General features: G+C 41.0%; 1 protein-coding gene across 7 annotated transcripts in view; it reads left to right on the top strand.

Moving 5' to 3' along the window:
- LOC121295653 (fibroblast growth factor 13) overlaps positions 1-24335 on the top strand; it is an 87877-nt gene that overhangs the window by 44521 nt on the left and 19021 nt on the right. Inside the window, exon 1 of one of the 7 annotated variants that reach the window (XM_041220587.1) lies at positions 19318-19363. The exons of 5 other annotated variants lie outside the window; for them this stretch is intronic. In XM_041220587.1, the coding sequence (XP_041076521.1) occupies positions 19333-19363 (31 nt within the window). In that variant the 5' untranslated portion in view covers positions 19318-19332. Of the gene's footprint in view, positions 1-19317; positions 19364-22581; positions 23290-24335 lie in introns of those variants that run through there. One more of the 7 variants, XM_041220584.1, reaches the window with a different exon arrangement.

Genomic DNA, 24335 nt, shown 5'->3' with positions numbered 1-24335 from the left:
GTGCACATACAGGCTTGATTATGCTTCACTGCGTTTAGGGAATGTAGGCTACAGCTTCTGGTTACTGACGATCTGTTTATTTTTACTTGAAAAAACAATAATATCCCCTACCCTTTTACGATATTAATGTTGACCTTTCTAGTGGGGATAAGAGATTAATATATATATATTTTTTTAAAAGGGAAGTGAATCAGATGACCAGTGCTTGTCTTAAAGGAATGTCCTCCCAGTTATATCCCCAATGTTTTAAGTACAGCATAACACAACACTACTTACAATGCATTGTTTCATTCTGAGCCTGACAACAAAGCCATTTTAGTATCAAATATTTAAGCACATACAAATACATATGTTAAATTGCAGTTCAAATGAAAACAAACAAAAGCCACCCAGCTGCCCTGCACAGATGCCAAGGTATCCCCATTGAAAGAAACGACTTTAACTTGATTGAATGATTCCAATAGACACTGGCCAGGATAATATACATTCTGATTTCTAGCCAAAGCCAGACGACATCTGGTGTTGCTTTCGCGTTGATTTAGATTGTATGTAACTGTCAGCATTTCTTTCTCCCTTCACTGTATCTTTTTTCTTCTATTTTTTTTTCGGATCAAAGAGTGAGAATTAGCTGCTGTTTAAAACGTGATTCAGTGCCACATGATTTAAAAATGACACCATGTTGTGAACAGCCAGGGTGTTTTTTAAGTTCTACAGAAAAACGTTGCACCTGCTATTTCTTTGGAGGATATTTCAGAAATGCAGTTGACTCATGATTTTAAATAAAGTGTCCACGGCAACTGACGGGTATCACGAACCGGCCCTACCGCTGTAACGGGAAGCTTTCCGTGGAAACCACTGGAGCTCATGCTACTTGGTGTTACAAATTTCACTGCTGCAAGAGTGTTCTAGATAGGAGCCATGATTTAATTTCCCTAGGGGGCGCCAAATGCGATTAATAAAGGGAAAACAATAACACCTTGCAGGGGAAGTTAGTTTAGATACAAGAAGCACTTTAACAAATCGGTCTCGTTGTATGTGCCCTGGACTGGTCTGTTATTACCCCATGTGTACCAGAGCAAAAGCTTAAAAAATTTTCCCCCTCTGTGAACTGTAACCTCTGTTTTATTTTTTCTTCCAGCTGTGTAATATTTTTGGATTTTGCCAGGAGGCGGCAACATTAATTAACTCTGTTCTACAGAGAGAGAGAGAGAGAGAGAGAGAGAGAGAGAGAGAGAGAGAGAGAGAGAGAGAGAGAGAGAGAGAGACTACATATCTATTATTTAGCTTTACTGCAGCTTCACATCGACGTGACTGAATTTATAAAGGACAAAAAAAGTACATTTATGCAACTTATTTACAGAGAGAACATTAACATTTAGAGAATTATTTTAACATGCGAATACAAATATTGACAGGGCTTCCTGTTTTCTTTTGTCTTCTGAAACGGCTGGAAGAGTATTTTATCTCAAGGACAGTGTGGTGTACTATCCAGACCCTATACTGAATGACGATGTCGTTGCCGTGGTTACTCCCTATAGCCATCACCAGCACAGTTGTCTGCCACCCTCTCCATAGGTACTTGGCAAAGTTCTAGTCTGCTTACAGTGTGAGGGTCTGACAGAACACGCTCTAACTGATCTATTCCTCATGGGAGATTTGCTTGAAAGCCTAAAAGACTGATTTTAATCTGCAAATGAAACCAATGAGATAGAACTGAGGTGATTATTTAATGGGTTCCTCGGTATACACTGTTCAGAACTGCATGCATTATTTGAAAAGATGTCGGGTCAGCTATCCAGTGAGGGTCCTTGCTTTATTGGTAACCCCTAAACCTTTTCATTGGTTTCTGATGAGAGTCCTGAAGATAATGCGTAAGGAAGGCAGTGTCTACCTCAGTTTGAATGAGGTGATCATTTTCTAATACAAAACCTGACTCCAGTACCAAAAACGAGTTCTTCACTTCACTGTAGCCCTCTTGTATCAACATTTAGCAACTAAGTGACAACAAAGTGAATGCATTGCCTCATATGCTGTACAGGCACACAATACCAAAAGCAGCATTAAATATTGAGAGCTAGTTCAGTCCTGCTTAGCCAGCCATCTCGCTCCCTGTGAAGTTTAATTGCATGTTGTCCCTCTTGTTGTTTTTCTGTTTTTAGTTGTTTTTCTCATTCTCTCTCCTCGCCAGTGTCAACATAAAGCACAGAGGCTGTGATTTCATTCCAGTTCTTTGGGTCTCACATCGCCACGGACAAACGATGTCAAAACGTGTGCAACAATAACTAAGCTGCTAATTGTTACCAAGCCTGTGAAACGAGGGAGGACGGCGCTGCCAGATCCATTAGCTTGTATCATTTAGCGTTTATTTAACAGTGTACTCTCATCTCTCTCTGTCTGTCTCTCTCTCTCTCCTCCCCCCTCGCGGCGTGATTGGACGTGATGAACCTGCATGTGAGGGCCTGTTGCACTGGACTGAAACTGGTTTGCGATCACCTGATTCGCGGAGTGCTTAGCCAACAGGCTGCTTCTTCTTAGTTTAAATACATATTAACCTTAAGCCATAAACTTTTATTTAATTCAGTTCTCATTTTAAAATATATCCACACAGGTTTATACTCATTCATTTGTTTTCATTAGGGAGCTGCTGAGGACTAAGGTTTTCTCAAAAGCAATTAAATTCTTTGGAAGGCCAAATAAGGAGGAAGATACCATCAGTTTAGCCCTCTGCAAACTCCAGGGTCAAGATAATAAATCCTGTGAGAAATTCCAAGGATACCCTGACGGTGGTATACCGGCATTAAAAATGTTGGACTGTACAGTAACTGGTTTGATTTTTGTCCCAAATCTAGACCACAGGTAGATATATCCCTCTACAATGCTTCATGTGGATACGTGCAATAATTTCAGCTGCAGTATGAAGAAAAAAGATGGTTTTCTTGGGATTGCTGTTGCCGGGGCAGGATGAGAACAGGACCCCATGAACACACTGCTTAGTGTGGAGCTGGCTCTCTGTCACTGCCCTTTAGTGCCTGACGACACTGGGCATGGAGTCAATGAGGTCTGGATGCAGGTTGGTCCTGGTTCACTAAGAGAATATCCTTCAATTCCTTCATGTCATCCCCAAGCAGAAATTGGTGAGTCAAAGCAACACACCATCTGAAACCCATAAGCAAGACAATCTGCTAACACTATTGGTTTGAGGCATCTTATTGAATAGTTTTATCAAGTTCAGCTTTCACGTTTTTCCTCAGTGGCCACCTATGAGTATTTATGTTCTGAAATCCACAGTAGTGTGGCACTGTAACGTACAATGTTTATGCATAGGTTCCTCTCTTAGGTATTTGATAGAAACTGTAGCTTGAATTAGCATGCATAATGTGTGAAGGAATTGGTTGATTTGTTGGCATGGAAATGCTAAACACAAGCCTTTTTTTAGCTGAATAAACTGTGTTGGAGAGTCAGATGTTTGTGAGGCGTTTGGGGATTGAAAGAGAGCTGCAGTGCCAGCGTAAGCTTGGGCCCGTCTGCTGGGATTGGACCAGCGCCTGGTGAGGTGGTGAGAGTGAAGATTCATTCGTGGTTTTGTCAGATTACATTCTGGGGGCTGTAACACATGACACCAAGGGCAACCCACTGTCCTGAAATTACGAGCAAAGAAGTCACACCATGTGAGCCACTGAACAGGAAATGATCGGATTATAGGAAAGAAAAGTTTGATTTCTTTTCAATCTGTGCTGTCGAAAAATCCTGCATTCAGGTATAAAATACTATGCTGAAAACCAAATGCCAAAAAACAGGGACTTGTGATCAGCTAGGTTTTAGATGACTTGGTTTAACTCTTTAAAACTCATTCAACGTTAATATGAAATATCTTACATATTAAAAACTAAATAAATCACTGACCTTGTGGCGAAAATAATGAAGGCCTTTAGGGGCGTCATAACATCAGCACTGCTATCGCCATGATATTTTCTAGAGAGACACTTTTTTTCAGTGCAACTAGATCTGCATTTTTCCAAAGAGCTGCAGTAGTCTGAAATGGGTTAGGCAGGTGCAGTGATAAGCAGAGACAATCCTGGTGTCATGTAAGGAGCGCAGCTTCTGGCTGGCTCCCTGGCTCTCCCTCTCTGTCGTGTTCATTCTGATTCGTGGTGACACTCAATTTCTCCCATAGTGTAGTTTGACAGCTCTAGTAGCTCCAGTGTCAGGAGGCTGTGCCCGATAAGAGACTGGATTAGTGCAGCCGTGTTCATTTCAGTGATGGTGAAAACAAAACAGCCAGGGAACGTTATTCACTTGGAAGTTTTGTCAGATGTTGCAGCGAAGCAGAACTTTTATTTTTAATATGAATAAAATGTGGTCATGCTTTGTGTTCACTCCTAGGACTTGCATGTCTTCTAGAGTATATAGCAAAGTCTAATAAAAAGTGCATTCTCAATGCATAAGTTGCATATTTTTGCATCAAAATAATTTTTGATTTTATATAGTTTGCAGAATCAAGAGAAATATTTAAATGTCACAATTTGGACAAAAAGCTTTCGTCTTCTGGAGATGTTGAGTTTGCACTGAATTGGATAAAAGGTTTTGTTTTGCCTCGGCTTGATTATTGTTTTGCCTCATTTCAAATTTCCCCTAATATGGTATTGGAGGTCAATACTCATGTATTCATGTTTGTGGGGTAATAGAAGCCCCATGATCTCCTTTAGCAAACCAGACTAACTAGTTATTGTGTCATCAAGGTTGAAGCCATTGGTTGAATTGCTAAAACCACACCAGTGGACCCCAGAGACTTGCTTCCTGCAAGCGATCAACTATAACATTTCTAAATATTTAAACTCTGATTGCTTCCTCATTATTGATTTAAAAAACACAACATCCTTGCAATGCAAACCAGTGTTGTAAGCAGTTTATAGTCCGAAATGTGATGCTGTGAAAGTTGGCTGCTGTCTTTAGCTAGCAGCTTGTTGTAGCTGTTTGTGAGCGCAGCGTGTGTGTGCAGAATAGCAAGCAGTGTTAACTGTCGAATGCAGTGCACCAGCAGATCATTTGACAAATAATGAAGTTGTATGGGCCTGTGTTATATAACCAGCCATTTGCATGTCTAGATTATTGGCTGAAAGAGGGAAAAAAGGTCCTTGATTTGCAGTAGAGGCTGGCTGAGTGAAACTGACAATGCAGAAAGTGAAAGATCATTATGATACACTTAAGAAGATGCAACGTCCTGCAGGCGCATTGTCTTAAAACCAGAACATTTCAGACAGTTAATGCAGACAAGGTCTGGGACAAACTAGGTCAGGCAAACAAAAGCAAGGCAGTGCTTGTTGGTAGAAGAACTCTGGGGCTGGGGTTAGGCTGAATATATTTAACACTTGCTGTACTGCAGAACACAGAGGTGCAATGTACTGTTGGCAGGATTGTTCTTGCCTGATTGTTGACCTACTGCAAACTACAGTGGATGGAAATGTTTACCCAGATCTTTCAGTCTTTCAAGTTATATTTTACCAGCCGTGGAGAAAGTGGAAATGGGCAGGTATATTAACAGTTCATATAAGATTAGGTTAAGGAAATATTAAAACAGGAGATAATGCAGGAGAATCCTAAGGAACGAGTGATCAGCTAATGCCCAGAATCCCTGTAGAAGTGCCCAGTTTGTGTATGCTGTAGATCCTCCTGGAGCCTTTCCCAGCGGAGGAATCGATAACTGCACAGTGAGGAGCCGTCACACTCAAATAACCACACCGCTGCTGTCCTCCCAAGTTACTTTTACTGCAGTGGAGCTGTTTTGGATGCATTTACAAAACAATGAGAAAGCCTTGCTAAAACCAAGCATTGTGTTTTTTTTTTCTTTTGCTGCTGAATTGGATATGTCCTTTCTGATTTAGCAGTCGGATGTGGTCTTCGCTCGGAGATATTGAACACTGCCCGATGATACTGGAGCAAAGCCAGGGCCTTCACACCGGCGGGCGCTCCACACTGTCGCTAATGAAATATTCATAGTGTTTGCACTGGCCTTGACCGCGCTGGTCTCCTGCCATTCTTAAGTTTCCTCTGATGGTCTGTACACAGATAATCCTTCCTGATGGGGAAGGCCATTTTCAACGGAGGACTTCCACTGTCAGCATGCCTGGCTACCCTTATGGGGTTAACCCTTCACAAGTGAATCTGACTGTACAGCTGTGGACAAAAGTTTTGCATCACCCTGTAGTTGACTGATTTTGCTTCATCAAGTCGAGTGAAGCCTGCTGAATAATATAACATTAACATGAAAAACTGAAAAAAACTGAAAAATGTGACATTTCGAAGTCTAACAAGAAATGCTATACGACTGTTATGGTTTCTGGTAGACTTTTGAGATCTCATTAGGAGGAGGTAGTTTCTTTGATTACATGATGTTAAATAAAATATCTAAATTATATATATTAGGAGACACATATTGTGCATTATAATCTGGAAGCCTGTGCATATACCGTATAAGCATAACAGTGGAGGATATTAATACCACAGTCAGTTGACAAACTATTGATTAAATATACTAAAGCCCCCTAGAATGTAATTAGCTTCAGTACATATCAGTTGGTTCTGTGTAAAATGGAAATTGCAGCAAAGACTGCAATACAGATTGTTCACTGAGCTCTTGTAATTGTATTTCTCAGTCATTCAGAAGGCATTGAAACAGCTGGTACCAACCCAGAGAGTCCCCCGTCGTTTGAATCTATTTGATATGCAGATTTAAACAATTAGACGCAGAACTGGGTGTTTTGTGGTTTCATTGATGGTTTTCCCACAGATTCTCTTCATGTTCTACTTGAGTATGAACTGTTATGCTTTCTTTCGGTTTGCAAGGTTGGTCTTACCTGTGGCTGTTTAAAATGTATCGCGCTGCAGAGAGAAAGAACAGTTTAAAATAGGTTTGAGTTCCTGTACTCTTGCACAGTGCAATAAAAGCTAATAAATAATGCAATTCCAGATATACTAGCTGTATATCGCGATGACGGGTGATTTGACGAGTAGAAACATGACACAATAAGCTGCTCCTCTAGGTCCAGGGGCTGTGGTGGGAAGCTGTGTGAAGTGCTTGTGTTTTACAAAGTGCTCAAGGACAGACTGGCGGTCAGAATGGATCCTGAGTGCCTGTGGAGCTGCTCATATTGGACAAGGCCCGGGCTCTTCTCCATGCTTCGCAAGGAACCCCTCTCTCAAAAAAAATTATTATTATTATTATTATTATTATTATTATTATTATTATTATTATAATAATAATAAATAATAATAATAATAATAATAATAATAATAATATAATAATTCTCATGGTACCAGATATTAACCGGATACCCTTCCACACTTTAATATTATTCTCTGCTCTACTTTCTGTTTCTTTCTTTTAATTATTAATCAAGCTGTTGAAAACAGCTCTATTGTCTGGATACACGCTGTGCTTTCACTTTCATCTCACTGATCTCCGGTTCACACAATATATCACGCTAGCTGATCTATACTTTTTAAAATCCTCTCATCAGTGTGCTCCACGTGCAGTACAGTGATGAACGCGCCCCCTGTCCCCGAGGTTTAAATGAGAGAGGCTCACAATGGTAATATTGGTACGCGGCGCTTTACTTTATTGATGTATTAGAGCTGTGCTTAATTCTGCTATCCCCTCACTTCCTTTCTCCCCAGCTCGTCTTATCCAGTCCAAAGGGACACCCAATATCTGCATGTTCAGGATGCTATCTAGTGCGAGTGATTGACAGAACAGGTTTAACTTTGCCTGAAGAGAGCATCCGGCATATCTCTCTCTCTCTCTCTCTCTCTCTCTCTCTCTCTCTCTCTCTCTCTCTCTCTCTCTCTCTCTCTCTCTCTCTCTCTCTCTCTCTCTCTCTCTCTGTCTCATGTGTTAGAAAATGAAGCCCAAACTAAGTTCCCTGAAACAGTTAAGTGAAATAAGAAGGTAGGTAGGTTAATAAGAAGGTAGGTAGGAAGGTTAGCGAGAGCAGCTGTGGCACCACCTGAAACATTGGTCTACTTTCTTAGTTGTACCTCTGCATTTAAGTGTGTGTGTGACTAGGTGTTTTGAAGATCTATATCTCCTTACCTCTTATTAGCAAACCATAATTATTACTGGTTCTCCTTTTCTTGTGCTGGAGAAACAAAAGGAGGCTAGAGATCATGTTGCTGAAGGGAAGTATTTGAAAGCCATGAATAGCACTCTTTTAAGGTCCTGAAGACAGGTATAAAGGAAAGCGTGCTGAAGAAAGATTTCAACCCAATCCTAGCTGTCTAGAATAACAATGGGAAACTGCAATGCACCACAGCTGCTGAAAATGTCATAACTTCTACAATACAGGACTGATATTTCATTATCCTGGGTGCAGGACTGTATTGTGTGTGCTGTGCAGTGCTGATGAAAGGTTACTGTGTATAAAATATTGGGTTTGATCGCATTGTGTTTGAATCTGTTCTGAATGGTTCTGGGTTCTGTTGCAACCATGCTGAATTATTAGAATTGCTTTCTGAGTCTCTTTACCTGGCTTGGAGATGTTTTGAGCTCGGCTGGAGATCCTAAGAACCTGCACTGAACTGCTTTCCTCATGACAATACAACTTTTTAACTGCCAGCCCCAGCTAATATATATACACTTAGAGTAGGCGGGACTGGCAGACTTGAAAGCTCTTAGAATTTGAATGGAATTTGAAATGCTGTTCCGTGCAGATATGTATCTCCAGGTAAAGAGGTCAATACAAATCTATTACCTTGCCCTTTAAATCTGCTTGATACCTATCCTCTGAAACTCTCATCTCATCTCAAAGCTGGCATCTCCACTACTCCGTAGCATTGGATGAACCCATAGGAAACAACTGGCATAGAAATACAAACCAGACCCAATCTTGCTTAGCTTCTGAGATGTGATGACAAGCCCAGGTGTTGCGACTGCAGGGGCTATAACTAAGCTACAGTAACCTTGCCAAACTAGCTTTCAATCTCACTGTTCCCTGATAGCACAGACTACCAGAAGACAAATCACAAGCCTAATTCAATTGTCCTCTGTTTCCCAAATGGCCATGTAATTTTATTTAGCAGTTCTTCCTGTCCTCATTATGATATCCATCTTCAAAATGATATTAAGATGTCTCTAAATCATACTGATTTTCTGCAGGAAAGCTTTATTGCCCTATGGGATAATTTAGATGTGTGTCATCCCTGGGCTGTTGTGCCGTTATGCTTGAGACATTACTATTCATGGAGCAATGTTTCTTCATTCTGTTCTTTGGAAGCTACAAATTCGACCTTTTTCTGTCTCTTTTTGTTAACCATGCAGCAAGGTGCCGGCTCATCTAGCTGCTAGAAGAGATTCAAACAGCTCTTATTTATTTCTGTGCTTGGGAAATTCATTACCGATATACAGCTAATAAAAAAAAAACCCTTGCTGACCTCAACATAATGCACAGTCAAAAACCTTTAGTACCCTATTTTTTCCAATGAGTTATCAAGATAATATGGCACATTTATTGCTAGTTATTGCATTGATTACATCAGCATTCCTTAAAATGTATATTTTCTATCAGTGCAGTATTACACTGTACACGTGCAACACGTTGCAATAATTAAAAGGTAACATTTTAAAATAAGGGTCGCAAGTTTCTAATGAATTCTGAATGAATCCCACAGAAATATCATCTACATATCCAACACACTTCCTCTGAGTTCTGAAGTCATTCATTCTGAATTCAGCCCCCGTTAATTTGTGCGCATTTAATTCACTGTGTTCATTCCATGTTCCTTTGCAACAAGTTAGGTTGATCACATGTACAAGGGATGTGTTCCTGCATGAATTAACACTTGCCATCCCCTGGTAATTCTGAATTCGTTAGGAATTTACAGCCACTATTTTAAAGTGCTCGCTGTAAAAAAAGGCTGTTTGACATTGGTGTAAAAGCCAAGGTTTTGTAGAACAATCCCATGTTTTCCAGGCTTTGTTTTCACCTCTCACAACACTATAAGTTTGGTGGTTTCATCTTCCTGTGTTACAACAATTAGGACCCCACCTGACCACAGAGACTGCAGCTTCATATATGCAGCATAGCATGCAGGTGGAGAAGTCAACTTACAAACTAATTTTGCAAAACAAAAAGATTATGTGCCAGACAAATGCTGCAATAGACCATTTTTGTTATGCATTTGAATATGATTGAGTTCTATAAATATATCACAAGAAATGTTAATGAGTATCTCTCTTGAGTATAGCATTTCATTTTTTATTAGTTTGCTAAACTTTGTCTGTGCATCTGCTAGCTGCTTAATGGAATCAAATTAGATTAATACAAGGCAGTGACCCAAGCAGACAGCACACCTGGCTGCCAGGACATAACAAGTTTATTTTGACAAACAAGGCTGTTATTTTCGTAGTTGTTTATTAATTTATTAGATGCGAGATGCTCACTGCAGCCAAGAGCATGGCGGGTAAAGTCCTGTTACTCTAAAGAGCAGATCCCTGCTTTCCCTTTCCAGCACAGTAAAGCTCTACTTGGGTTTATGTTCTTCACTGTGTGTTAGAAACAGCCACAGCATTCCAGTATATGAATAGACCATGATTACTATTAATGTAATGAAATCCCATCACATTGCTTAATCCTTTTTAATAGTTAGTACATTGTGTGTAGATTACCAAACAAAAAAACAAAGGAACGTTTGTTAAACTTTAGAACAGAGTTCTATGTTCTCTGCAGGGGATGACATCTGTACGCAGGATTAGAGGGACTGGATCTCTGCCAATCTTTAGCGGCTCATTTCTAATCCATGAAATGGAATTAGAAATTGTTTCTTAGTATTTGGAGAGTCTTAAAACCCTAGAGTTTCATTTCAGGACCTCTAGCTTAAGATAAGTCTATGTGAATAGCTGGTTGCTAGAATCAAGAGAGAAGTCCTCAAAAACTCTGTTTCCCAGCAACCTTTGCTGGAGTGGGCCGCTCAATTGTGTCGTGTCTTCAGAAGGGCTTCAAAGAAGCAAAGATAACCTGAACAACGAGGGGGTCGGTGAAATGGATAGGGGGGCTAAATAAGTGTAAGGCAATGAATTTCAATAGCTCTGTCTTTTGAGTTTTGAGGCTCTGCATTTCCAAAACAAGGTCTGTTGATGTCATCAGCTAGCCTACAAGTATCCCGGGTCTGGCAGCCATGTTAGTGATGCAATACTTCTTGTAGGAAATGTGTTATTAACAACATGAATAATGAGATTATCCTAACCTTGTTATATGCCGTGCCATGTGTATCTAACAACCCTATCATTAGGGGCAGAGCATCTGTAATGGGATTTCTTGTTATGCTGCAATGAGGACTCCAGTTGCATTGCTATTCAGGGAACTCAGTCTTCAGAACTTTAAACCCCCATGTTTACTGTAGGACCTCAGAAACTGTTCTTGCTCTGGGGCTGAGCTCCTTTGAATGGGCTCTAGCGCCTGCTTGTCGGAGCTCCAGCAGGCTAGCAGTGGAGGTGAGGGGCTAACTCTGGGGTTGCAATCCAGCACTGCTTGAGAGTATCCAGTTGGCCGTGCCACTTCAGCACTGTCTGTAGTACCAGCAGTGGCCAGCATTGGTTTGTCCCAGTCAGAGCTGGTAGCTGCACTGGCTCTTCCATGCTGGTTCGAACGCTGTCAATGTTGAATCATGCATATTTTCACAATACAAACCTATGGTGAAATGACTCTACAGTAAAGCCTACTGATAAAATGAATTTAGTTGCTAATTGTTGCTACTGGGTTTGCTTTATGTGTCTTTTACAAAAATGTTCTCCAAGTAGGATCTGAACCAGCTTTGACCTTCTTATTATGTCACCATGGCAATGACCTTGAACCTGTGACAGGAACTTTTCATACTTGAGCATGCCCTCCCTGCTTAGCTGACCTTTTGTATGCCAAATCGCTCTTCCTATGCTATTATTATTATTATTATTATTATTATTATTATTATTATTATTATTATTATTATTATTATTAATTTCTAAATATTTTACTGAAATAGTGTCTTTCATACCACAGTATCTCAAAGCGCTTAAATGTCGGTTAAAACAGAAAAAGTAGAAATGACAAAATAGCAATAAAAATAATAACATGAATAATAACTAAGAAAATCTCTAAATCTCTAAAGAAAACATGGAAACCTTGGCGAGGTAAAGTGGGCATGCTCTCTTGAAGAGTTGCTCTGTTCTTTGCAGTACAAGATTGGAAGCTGTTAGTCTCTCTGAAGCAGAAGCACACAGCTGGCGTGCAGGCTCGTTGTGTAAGAGTACTGGGTGCTGAAGAAACGCTCCATCGAGGACCCGACAGTGCACTGCACAGAGGGTGGCAGAGGGAGGCTGGCTGGCTGGCTGATGTGCACTTAGCCCAATGCAGCAATTTGTTTTTTAAACTGCAGTCATCTGTAATTCCCTTAGGCGTTCAAAAATCTGAATTATTATTATTATTATTATTATTATTATTATTATTATTATTATTATTATTGTGGTATGTGATTTGTGTGCCTCTTTGCTTCCTTTGAAACTGGTTAGGTAATCAGATTGCTTTAAGAGGTAAACGCAGCGTGCAGTCTGTCCTGTCAATGGACCAGTATGACTTGATGGATAGAGTATAGATTTATTTCATTGTTTTCTATGGCTGCCCGGGTGGTGCATTTCATATTTTCAGTGGGGTCATGTTTTACCAAGCCTATCAGATTAGAGTTTGTGTGTCTATTTTAAACAGGGATTGAAATTTGCAAGTGGGAAAATGCAAAAAGGCATTGCATAGCAGATGGAGCCAGTCTTGTTTTTTTTTTCTGTGAGCTTAACTGAGCTCACTGTTATCCTAAGATAAAATGTGGCTCATTAAAGTCAAAGTGCTGTGCAATGGGAGTGTTAATTCCATTTGAATGCACTGTCTGCAGAAATGTGTGTTGTGTACAGTGTTGAGTAACTAATTACATATAATGCTTCCTTTAGAAAATCTCCATAAATTACACCAATAAATATATGTGTGTTGCAAGAATAATGTGAAACCTTACTGAGTCGATTATATTGCTTACAGCCTTAATTTGTTGAGCCTGTAATAACTAATCTGAACTCTTTAAATAGTTCTTGTTTCGGTTGCATGACTCAACCTGAACAGATGTTTGTGACATTAAAGGGAAATCATTAAAGAGAGGCGTTCTGGAATGTAGGGTGACTTTCATTCCACATGTACAAAAAGGACAGGTTACCTGCAGACAGCCTCTGGGGGGAATAAAGTTAAACTGCGAACAGCCTCAGAGAGCTGAGGTTTAACTTTAAGGAGTGCAGTTTAGCTGCACTGACTGTTAACTCCGTGGACAGGTAGTTGCATTTTAAAGGGAGAGGTGATGATGATTCAACAATGCCCATACCAGTATGACCTCCAACTATGGATATACCACTTATATATAGATGGTATACCATATATATATATATATATATATATATATATATATATATATATATATATATATATATACGTAATATCGATGTCGTATTATATCAACTACATCATATATTGTATCGTATAAATTCGTAGTATATTACTGTGAAAGTTAATGCAGTTGAAAGTATTTTCAATACAGTGGACTTTCATAGAAGTTAAGCCTGCATGGCTTTGAAATGCCTAGTCACATATGGGGTGCACATATGTACAGACATACACTCACACGTCAGGTACTGTGTGTGTGTGTGTGTGTGTGTGTGTGTGTACAGTCTCTGGTTCACAGACGTGTGTGTGTGTGTGTTTTGCTGCTACAGCTAATGCAATAACAACAGCTTGTGCAATCCATTGCATGAAGTGAATGGCAGATCCACCTGCCTGCAGTAACCTAGCATGCAGTCAGCTTGCCAGATTACATGGTGCAGTTACCAATGCAAAGTGTCCTGTAGCTATTACAAACCTGTGCAGTCAGCCAGCCAGTGAGCAGGGGGGCAGCTCTCACAGTGTAGCGCAGAGGAAGACAAACAGCAAGCCGGCTGAGCGAGGAGATCTTTCTATTGGAGGTGTCACAGCTCGAGATGGTCTGTGTCAGAACAGGAGAGGCAGGAGCGCTGTGTTCATTGTTGTCTTTAAACACCCGCCACAGAGAATTGACAAAGATTATGGACCATTTGTTAGGTAACGGTAAATAAAGACAGTAATCAGCAAGGCTTTAAAATACTTTTTCTCGCTTCCCGCTAGGGTGACAGAATCCTAACACTTTCCTCTATCCATCCACAGCCCGTATGGAGCTGTGTGAGCTCAGGTGAGTCCCATTACTGGTGACACAGGGGCAATGGGCTTACCTGAACCAAACAAAGAACAGGAGGCAAACAATAACTGTCACGCGAATGTGAGGAAGTGCCTTGATAATTCAGCTTTGAAGAATTGGGGGTTAGGTTTCAGAACCTGGAAATTAATTGGGTTGGGTTGTTTTAGCAAAGGGAAACATGTCGGTTTATTCATTTTTCGTGAAACCCCCTCACATCATGAAGCGTCAGGCTCTATTCAAAGCCAGCACAAACGCAGAGGGCCCAGTTTCTCAGCAGGAGAAAAGGTTAAACAGCTGAGTTGTTTCGCTCCAGTTTTCTGATATTGATGTTGTTTCAGAAATGAGAAGCGCCACTTCACTTCGGACCCTTCGACCCACTTGTTCTAAACCCCGTTTAACAAGCTGAATGAGTTTCTAATGACGTTGTAAATAAACGTTGTCCAGCCTCACATTGTCGGGGAATGTGCATGATAACCCTCCTGTCTGTTTCATTAAAAAACCCTCAGCCTCATCCTAGTCAATTCTTCACCTCCTACTCCTCGCTTTCAAAGGACTGCACACGAGATATTAAAAACACAGCATGGCTCTGACCCAAATCAATATTGTGGAGGACATGCTCATGTGATTTTTAATAACAAGCTTTAAGGGAATGCTCTCAAAGGACCACAAGGGTTACCTTAGCCACAGTTCCCTCCCCCCACACACAACCCAGTCGTCACTAGTGCAGGCAGCGGTCACCATGGCAACCTCTGCGATTGCTATGGTACCTGTGGATCGTGTGCTCCAGCACTGCAGTGTACATGAATGATAATCCTGACCCCAGACTCCATCACAGGAACATGCCTTCTACCCTCTACCCTGCAGCCTGACTGCTTTATCACAATAGTCCTCCATTGGGCTTCAGGGTTAAATCACTCCACCTCATTCCATTTTTTAAAGGTTTCATTTTAAAAGTATTTTCTTCCATTATCCCTTCTGTCAAAGCTCTGCTGCTTCTGGCTGGAACTCCATCATGACCACAGGAAGGATCGGGGCTCACAGAGGCCCAGTTCAGACCCTTTTCATCTCAGTCTGCCGCTAATAAACCGGTCCTCATTTCAGTATACATTTACTATACGAGTCATAATCCAGAAAACAAACTCTGTTGCATCAATCTCAACCACAACAGTGATTACTCAAAGTGATCTGGAGAGGGTTTATTTAAAATGCTGGGATTTCTTGAAGCTCACTGAGGTTCGAGTCTGGAAAGGGTTAAAGCTCCCTTCCTTTGAGTGCTGGACGTTGCCTGCTGTTTCACTCATGTGTGTTCAGGGGCCTCGTTCTCAAAAATTCAGTCACCTTGTGTTTTTTTTTTTTTTTTAGCACAGTCTTTCTTAGAAAAAACGCAATGATGAGAATTCCCTGAGGATATGCAAGCATCACTCCTGTTAAAAATACAGAGTCGTTCAACTACTGTTCTGTGTCTGAGACGCAGTTAGAGTGACTTTAAATGAGGGGGGGGGGGAGAAGGGGGAGAGAGAGAAAGAGGGAGAGAGGGATAGAGAGGGTAGAGAGAGGGGGAGAGAGAGAGAGGAAGAGAGAGGGAGAGATGGGGAGAGAGAGAGAGAAGGGGGCAGGGGAGAAGGGAGAGAGGGAGAAGGAGAGGGAGAGAGAGAGAGAGGGAGAGAGAGGGGGAGAGAGAATGAGAGGGAGAGAGGGAGAGAGAGAGAGAGAGAGAGAGAGAGAGAGGAGAGAGAGGGAGAGGGAGAGGAAGAGAGGGAGAGAGAGAGGGGGAGAGAGAGAGAGAGAGAGAGAGAAGGGGGGCAGGGGGAGAAGGGAGAGGGAGAAGGAGAGAGAGGAAGAGAGGGAGAGAGAGGAAGAGAGGGAGAGAGAGGGGGAGAGGGAGAGTGAGAGGGAGAGAGAGGGATAGAGAGGGGAGAGAGAATGAGAGGGAGAGGAAGAGAGGGAGAGAGAGGGGGAGAGGGAGAGGGAGATGGAGAGGGAGAGAGGAGAATGGGTCAGTGGGTCAACTAATTTACTTTTATTTCACTGTAAAATCTTAGTAAAATAAATGACAATTAAACTACAGATTCAGTCCCTCTCCCAGTGGCGATACACATTTTTCTGGTTTGTAACACATGCAAATAAGTATTTTTATTGCAGGTATAAAAAATGCAGTGTGATCATCAAACGTTAAGACATTATACCCCTGATAGCTCACTGCAATACCAGTATATCGCCTTGTGTGTACAGTACAGCATTGTGCTAGCTCAGCAGCACTGCCATCTAGTGTGCGCTTTGTGCAGTAACATCGCACTGCACGTGGCATCCAGTCCCAATGTTTCTCTGCGTGGCTGGAGAGGGCAGGTCCTGTCCTGTAGATAAGGGTGGATCTCGAAATGCAATGCATTACTGTGTAGTGTTAGAATGTAACTTGTACTGATGCTGATGATGTCTGATAGAGCAGTAGCAGGGATAGGCTGGGTGTAATCCACTGCTTTTGTTTATTTGATTCATTCTGTATTGCTATTTCGTGAAGGGAGGGCGGGGATCCATGTGTGGTTCCCTGGAAGCCCAGCTGCGTCTCCCAGGACCCACTCAGCACATTTCTGTCAGAAAACAAAACCCTGCATGGTCAGAGTGATGTTTTCATGCATGCAGTTCAGCAGCACTGAGTGTCCAGGGTAGTTATTGCTTAGGGAGCAGCTCCCCTACTGGAGATCAAGGGCACCTCCCCTGGAAGGGGTGGGGGTCGCTGACTGGGCTCATGGGACACCCACTGCAAGGCTCCCCCTAGACAGCTGCTAGCCCCGCTGAAGACTCCTTCCTCTTTACCCCCTCCGGAGATATTCAGAGCCACGGAAGTGCATGGAAATCCTCCTGGGAGGTCTCACTAACGCTGGGGTAATTGCCTGTTTTAAATAGCGTTTCAGGTGCTAAAATATAAACAATAGGTAAACTGTTTTTATAAATAGCGCTCACAAAAACAGACAAGGTGTTGTTACACCGCAGAGCAGTGGACGACACAAGGGTTGTAAGACCAAACAATGAGACTCAAAGGTTTACCAGCATTGGTAAAACACAAACAGTTAGCGATAAATCAGGTCTTATACAATGGAGCTGAGAGAGGAACGGAATGCAGGCACCCTCACCAAAACCACCCTCCCTCACAATACAAAGAGTACTAATAACTGAACCCAGGGCTAGCTGTATTCATTCTTAGCGTCGGCGCAACATCAATCACTAAAGTTATAATTAAATCTAAGGCTAATTGAAACAAATTATTAGATTTAGATCCGCTAATACCAGGCCACATTTTACCCCCTCCCCCTGCCCCCCGGGGGGGGGGGGCTTTTTTCTTACTGTTGATTTAAAAAATAAACAAAACATTAAAGCTGATTGAAGGATACAGTAAAAAAAAAAAAAAAAAAAAAAAAAAACAGCTTGGATGGATCATTCTTCTGCGGGGTACTGGCGCCCTCTTGCGGTTTCAATTTGTATTTAGAGAAATACCAGCAACGGCTTTGCATTTAAGATGGGTTTTAATTCTATTTAAACAGAAAGAGGCTACTGTGGTGATTTCTAATAAGTGTTTACCAATTAAATGTATGAAATGTTAAATAAAGAATATGTATCTGAGGCACATGTTACCATAGATGGATGATTTAAGATGGTGGGAGGTCTTGCTTTCTGATAGACAACAGATATATTTTAATCCCGTCAATACGAGAATTTATATTCCAGACCCACGTTTTTGACTACGTTAATGAATTAACATACATCTTGAAACCGATTATATAAACGCAACCGATTAAATATGTAACGTAACACGTTTGAATTTGAGTCGAAAACAATTCAACTCATCGCGAAGATGTGTTTAAAATCAGCTGCATACGATTGATGTTGATTGTCACACATTTGCTTTTTTGCAGCGTATGAAAGAACTCCTGTAGTCGCTTGAACGAGTTGGGAACCCAGTCGCACTTGCGCTGTGCATGCACTGGTTCTGTGATCTGCAGTAGGACACGAGGCGTTTATCAGCTCAATTGTCTTGACGCCGTGTGCGAGCGCGCGCGCGTGTTATTTTTATGGTTTGCATAGAACAGGTGTTACATGCTGTAGATACTGGGGATAAAAATCAATACAGATAGACTGTACTCATAACAATACTACTGATAATAAGGATATTTGAAAAGCTGTTTACTTATCACAAGCAAAAACGTACTAGAGCAAATGCTTAATAAAGTAACAGTGTTTACAATCTGCAAGAAACACATTGGTAAGGTCGCGGTTTTTTTTTTTTTTTTTTTTTTTTTTGTCTTTGGCACTTTGACGTCATGCACCCTTGTATTGACGTTTGCCAGTAGAAAGTTGCAAAGAGCTATAGAATGTAATCGATGCACATTTTGTAAGTGTCAAATAACATTCCGCTTGAAACGGTTACATTATAAGATATGCATTAGCTTAGGCGCTTTTCCTATGTGCATAATTGTTTTTGATCGGATAAACTGCTCTACCACGGCACACTACTTTTGTTAGCTTGGCATTGTCCAGATTCCTAACTGCTGAACCATTGCGTGTATAATAAATAATGCAGGACGTGTAAGTATACAGCAGTTAAGCTCGTGATACTAAGTGCTGTAAATTTACGGCGTCATCTGCATTGATGCTATCCTGGAGAAATGACCCGGTCTTGGTGTAACTAGTTTACTCAGTGCATTAGGGTATCGTTTTACTGTAATTTTTTTGTAATCCGAGAAAACGGCGAGACGGCTTCAATGGGTTGAAAATGCGAATTCTGTTTTGCGAGTATTGAAGTTTGTCAGATGCTTTCCGGGGCAGAGGTTGTCAAATCAACAATGCTCCGTAATGAATCATTGATGAGCCTTTTAGAACTGATAATGACATGTCACTAATGTCCATTAATGATCCCTCTGTAGCTCTGGCATGGGCTTGATGGTTCGCGCCGATTCCTTGGAGAATACTTCAAATATGCCTTAAACTTTCTACCAGCTCTTTTCTTCGGCTCTGTCTGATCTAAATGCAGGCTGCGATCGCCTTGGTTTAGCAGTGCTCTCAGAGAACATGGCTTTCCCTTTAAAGAGGTCGACATCAGGTAAGATGCAGTGGGATCGGCTCTGTTTCTGAACCGTGATGTTTTATATTATTTAACAATAGCTTTTGTGTTCTCCCTTTCTGTCTTTGTTGTATTAGTGTAATCGAGATTGTTGAGTCTGGTAGAAGCAGTAAACTCGTTTGTACCTGTTTTGTTTGTTTGTTGCAAATCGTGTAGTTCGTTTTGCTCTGTTGTTTTTAGAAAGTGGTTTTTTTTTGTTTTGTTTTTGTTTTTTTGTTTTTTTGTTTTTTTGTTTCCTGTAAACTTCAAATTTGAAGTTTCTGTAAGGTTCCCTTGCTAATGTAAACACAGCAGGAGCAACGCCCTACGTGTGAGCTGTCCGAGGTCCTGAAATAGCGGGTTTTCCACAGCGCAGCTGTTCGACACATACACTTCACAGCTACAGAAGGAGACGTCGTTTTTGTTAAATCCACATTTCTCTTTCAGGAATCAAATTGGTTTGATTCTTTTTAATTCTGCATCGAGTTTGCCATACTTGTTTTAACCCGTCGACTTAATGGACACTACCGCAAAAAAAGAGCGTCTCTCAAACGGTGATAAGTCCCTGAATGTCTATTTCGAGGTTAATCGATCTTGTTTAATTTTTTTTCATGTAGAGCTCCCTTGTGAATCAGTAATAAAAAAAAAAAATCCAGTTTAAATAAAATGTAATTGCAAATGTAGTTTTTTTTTTTTTAATATCCGATTATATGTGAGTTATGACAAGATACACAATTTATTTTTTGAGCGCTGTTCTCTCCAACACAGAGAGGCAACGCCCAGTAAATGTCGTTGTTGGTTTGGGGCTGAGAGTTTGAGTGGGACATTCATGGCGTTACAATGATATTTTAGCTCGCACCTTCCACTCCTTTACTATATTGTGTATTCAAATATACCCATTTCTCTGCATAGGCGATCAGACAGATGAGTTGAAAAGGAGAGGGAGGGTGGTATGTGGCTGTATTTAAAGTTTATGAACAAATAATTTTTGCCGTATATCAGACAGCCACCTGCACTGTTTATATCTTTACATGTAAGGAAAGGTATCCAGCAATACTGCAGATCACATTATGTATATTATTTGTATATAACGTGTAAAATGTAAGTCAAATGAATACTTTACACCCTCTGACTTTGCATACTTATTTTGTATCTGTTTATCATCCTATAATAGGTGTTTCGTGCCGATATCACCAATTGCTTCATTAAGGCACCTGTATATTTCATTTGTGGGGCAGTCTCAGAGCAATCCTTAGCGCGGTGGAGTTTCTGCAATGAGGCCCCTATAAACATGAGCACTCGGGTTGCGACAGGGGTGTTCCTGTAATTCCTTCCCCCTGAAACAGTGTCATTTGCAGATATTTAACAAACTCGCTGTCTCGTGAGGGAATTACCTGTGTGCCCCGTGGTTGTTATTATTATTATTATTATTATTATTATTATTATTATTATTATTATTATTATTATTATTATTGGTCCCTGAAATACCACTTGTTCAGGCGTACTCAGAGTGTCCTGAAGCTAAGCGCGTATGAGGCATTCATTTAATTAAAGACCAGAGTACAATTTGATTGGGCATTACATCAGCATTGTGTTTTGTTTTGTTTTAAATTGGGGTGCATGTTTTGTTCAGAGCTCTAGATGGCGCCATTGTGCAGCTTTTTTCTTTGGGTTGATCAAAATACCCCTAGCAGTGTAAATATGGCCAGTAAAGCAGCAAAACAAAAACTCTGCTATGACGTAAATCTCCCTCTATACCGCTAAACTACGCATTGAGGTTTATTCTATAAAGGAAAAAACCCTTTAAAGAAGTTTAAGGATAATCCATCGTTTAAATACGATGACTATGCGTGTTAGTTCTGTATATGTGTTAGAAGTGTGTTTTGGATAAAGTTGGTAACGGTGTTGGTTAAAGCAGGTGCTGAGTGGCCTACATATGAAAAAAGAACAGTTTAATTTATTGACATCACCCTTTTGTTAGGAAAGAAACAGCAGGCAGTAAACTTCGATAGTAAACATGAATACCCGTAAAGCACAGGACCCTGTGTGCAGTACACCACACAGTGTCATTTCCGTGCAGTGTGGGTGTGTTTGTTCGTTTCCGTTCCAGTTTAACAAGCTAACACTGCAACAAATGCAGCAGCCCTCTGTGCTGTGTAGCAATCTGGGCTGGGCGATATTTCTGCCACGTGTTCATCTTTAAATTCTCCAACCCGTACCTGCTGGTTTAGGGGGGTCAGTACTCTTTGTACTAAATACTGAGGGTCACTGCTATTCCTCAACTGTTGCAACTGTGCTCTTGTTAAGCAGACTCTGCCCGAAGGATTTGAGAGTTTACCATTGTTAGGGATCCAAGGTTATGACCCAGTTGCTGTTTATCTGCTCTGTGGTATTTGGTGACCACAGTCACGTTTGTTTGGGTGTCTGCCTCAATCAGACAAGGGTAGCCTAGGGAGCAGGTGTGGGCTTAATTCTAGAGCTGATCTGTACCAGAGAGCCCGAGAACGAGAGCCAGCGGGCATCAACACCAGGTCAGCCCCGCGCACAGCTGTGTCCTCCAGAGCCTCTCAAAGGGACTCGTCGCGTATTAATGTGAACACGAATAGACGCATACCTGTACCGTGGTGAGAGAACACCAGCGACTTGACAACTCTTTGAAATTTGATGGGATTTGCATTTGATTGCAATTGCAGAAGATTTAGGCTTTGTAACCCAATCACTCGATTCATTCTGGCTTCGTTTTATTTTTATCTGTAGTTTCATCATTATAAGTAGTACTACCACGACTACAGCCTACTGTCAGGTAGATCTCATCGCTATAGATTCCCTGTTGCTGCAGCCAGCGGAGTCTCTTTGATGCTGAAGTCAATTCCGCAGGGGGCTGTGCTCAGCTGAATTGCTGCTATCCAGACAGCAACGCGTTTTTATTCTCAACAGCAGCATCGCACTTAGAGGTTTTTGGATTTTGCCACCTTGACTTGAAATTAAAAAAAATAAAAAGATGGAAAGAAACCACGATAAGACCCACGCTGCAAGAACTGTTTCTATTTTTTTAAAGTAGCACTTTCTGTAGATAGCGTAGCATCAGATCCCCCTCCTCTCTCTCTCTCTCTCTCTCTCTCTCTCTCTCTCTCTCTCTCTCTCTCTCTCTCTCTCTCTCTCTCTCTCTCTCTCTCTCTCTCTCTCTCTCTCTCTCTCTCTCTCTCTCTCTCTCTCTCTTTGCCTAACAGGTGTTTTTCTGGTTCTGCATCAGAATCGACGGGATTCGCTCTTTTCTGGTTGGGATTTTGAAGGTCTTTTTAAAAGTCTCGTATATCTGTAGGAAACATGGAGGCTGCCGGTTGCGCTGCACAGACAGTGAATGATACTTTGCAGACCGACGCTTGTCATTTTCACAGTCGTTCTAGTGCTTTCTAATCGCGGAGCTCCACAGGGTACATCGATACAGAACTCCGTTTGTAGAATCGCATTCAAAGATCAAGACACGCACGGCTGGCTAGATACGCCCAAATCATTCATTTAATGTTGTATAACAAGCTTAATAGGTGATGAGGTATAAATTGCTTTAACGGGACCTGCTCTGTTTTTGCTAACATATTTGGCAGCGCGATAATGGTGACTCGTGTTTCGGATTTAAATTAGTATTCTTGTTTTTTTATTATTATTTTGTTTGTTTTGTTTCTGTTCTGTGGAGAGTAGAGCTTTAAGTTCTTGGGGTGTTTCAGTGTGCGCTGAAATGGCTGCGGCTATAGCCAGCGCCCTGATCCGGCAGAAGAGACAGGCGAGGGAACGGGAGAAATCCAATGCTTGTAAATGTGTCAGCAGTCCCACTAAAAGCAAGGGGACGTGCGAGAAGACCAGCAAACTCAGCGTCTTTTCCAGGGTTAAATTGTTCGGCTCCAAGAAGCGCAAGAGGAGGCGACCAGGTCTGATCTCAATGTGTTTGGTTCATGTCATCACCATCATCTCCAACCATTTCACCATTCTCGCTATTTCAATGGTGAGGCGCCAGACAGGCTGTCTTGTTCTGCACATCTCTCTCTCTCTCTCTCTCTCTCTCTCTCTCTCTCTCTCTCTCTCTCTCTCTCTCTCTCTCTCTCTCTCTCTCTCTCTCTCACTTGAACACAACGCTTTTATTTTAATCGGTGTGTTTGATTTTACTAGTGTCGATAACAAACTATAGGCTTAGACTATAGTCAGAGCCTATAGCACCGTGCTTCCCAGATTATTCAAAGACATGTGTCTGTGCGTGTATAACTATTTAGATAAGAAATTCATATATTGTGTTTTTTAAAAGTTACACGAATATGTGCATTGTATTGATGGCATTTTTAGAGGTGCGCTCAGAAACCGATTTCCTAACAATCGATACTTTGAAAATAGCATTTTTTTTTCTCTTCAAATAAAACTGAAAACATGCCGTGGATATCATTACACATAATCATATATTACAGGCACCTTTCTTATTAAAAACAAGAAAGACTAGCCAACCGAGAATTGCATTTAGTTATTTAATATAAACGTGCGCTGTGAAGCTCTAAATAGGCAATGCCACTAAAACTTTCTTAAACAATAATTATTATACAAGCTCACATTTCATTTGTATACTGAACTTCTAGTTACACATACTAAAGGCAGTAAATTGATCTCATTTCTACAAGTATTTCTGCAATGATTCCAGCTCGACTACACCGCTGGAATTCAATAGGTTCATTCTTGTGTCTAACCCATGGATAGAGGTTTTAAAAATTAATTTGATTTTATTTTTTATTCCTACAATGTTCAAATAGGTTGTTATTTATTTATGTGTGTAATATATTATCCGTATTCTCAGATTATTATTAATTATTTGACCAGAAAAAAAAAACTAAAAACATAATTTGTTGAATAATGCGTGACCACTGCAGGACTCACTTTTGCATGTTATTAATATTTATAAATATGTATTTTTTAATAATTCAGTTAAGCCAGT

Source organism: Polyodon spathula, chromosome 20 (assembly GCF_017654505.1).
Source record: "Polyodon spathula isolate WHYD16114869_AA chromosome 20, ASM1765450v1, whole genome shotgun sequence".
Classification (NCBI taxonomy): domain Eukaryota; kingdom Metazoa; phylum Chordata; class Actinopteri; order Acipenseriformes; family Polyodontidae; genus Polyodon; species Polyodon spathula.
The sequence above is the reverse complement of the archived record's forward strand: the minus strand, read 5'-3'. Positions and strand labels throughout refer to the sequence as shown.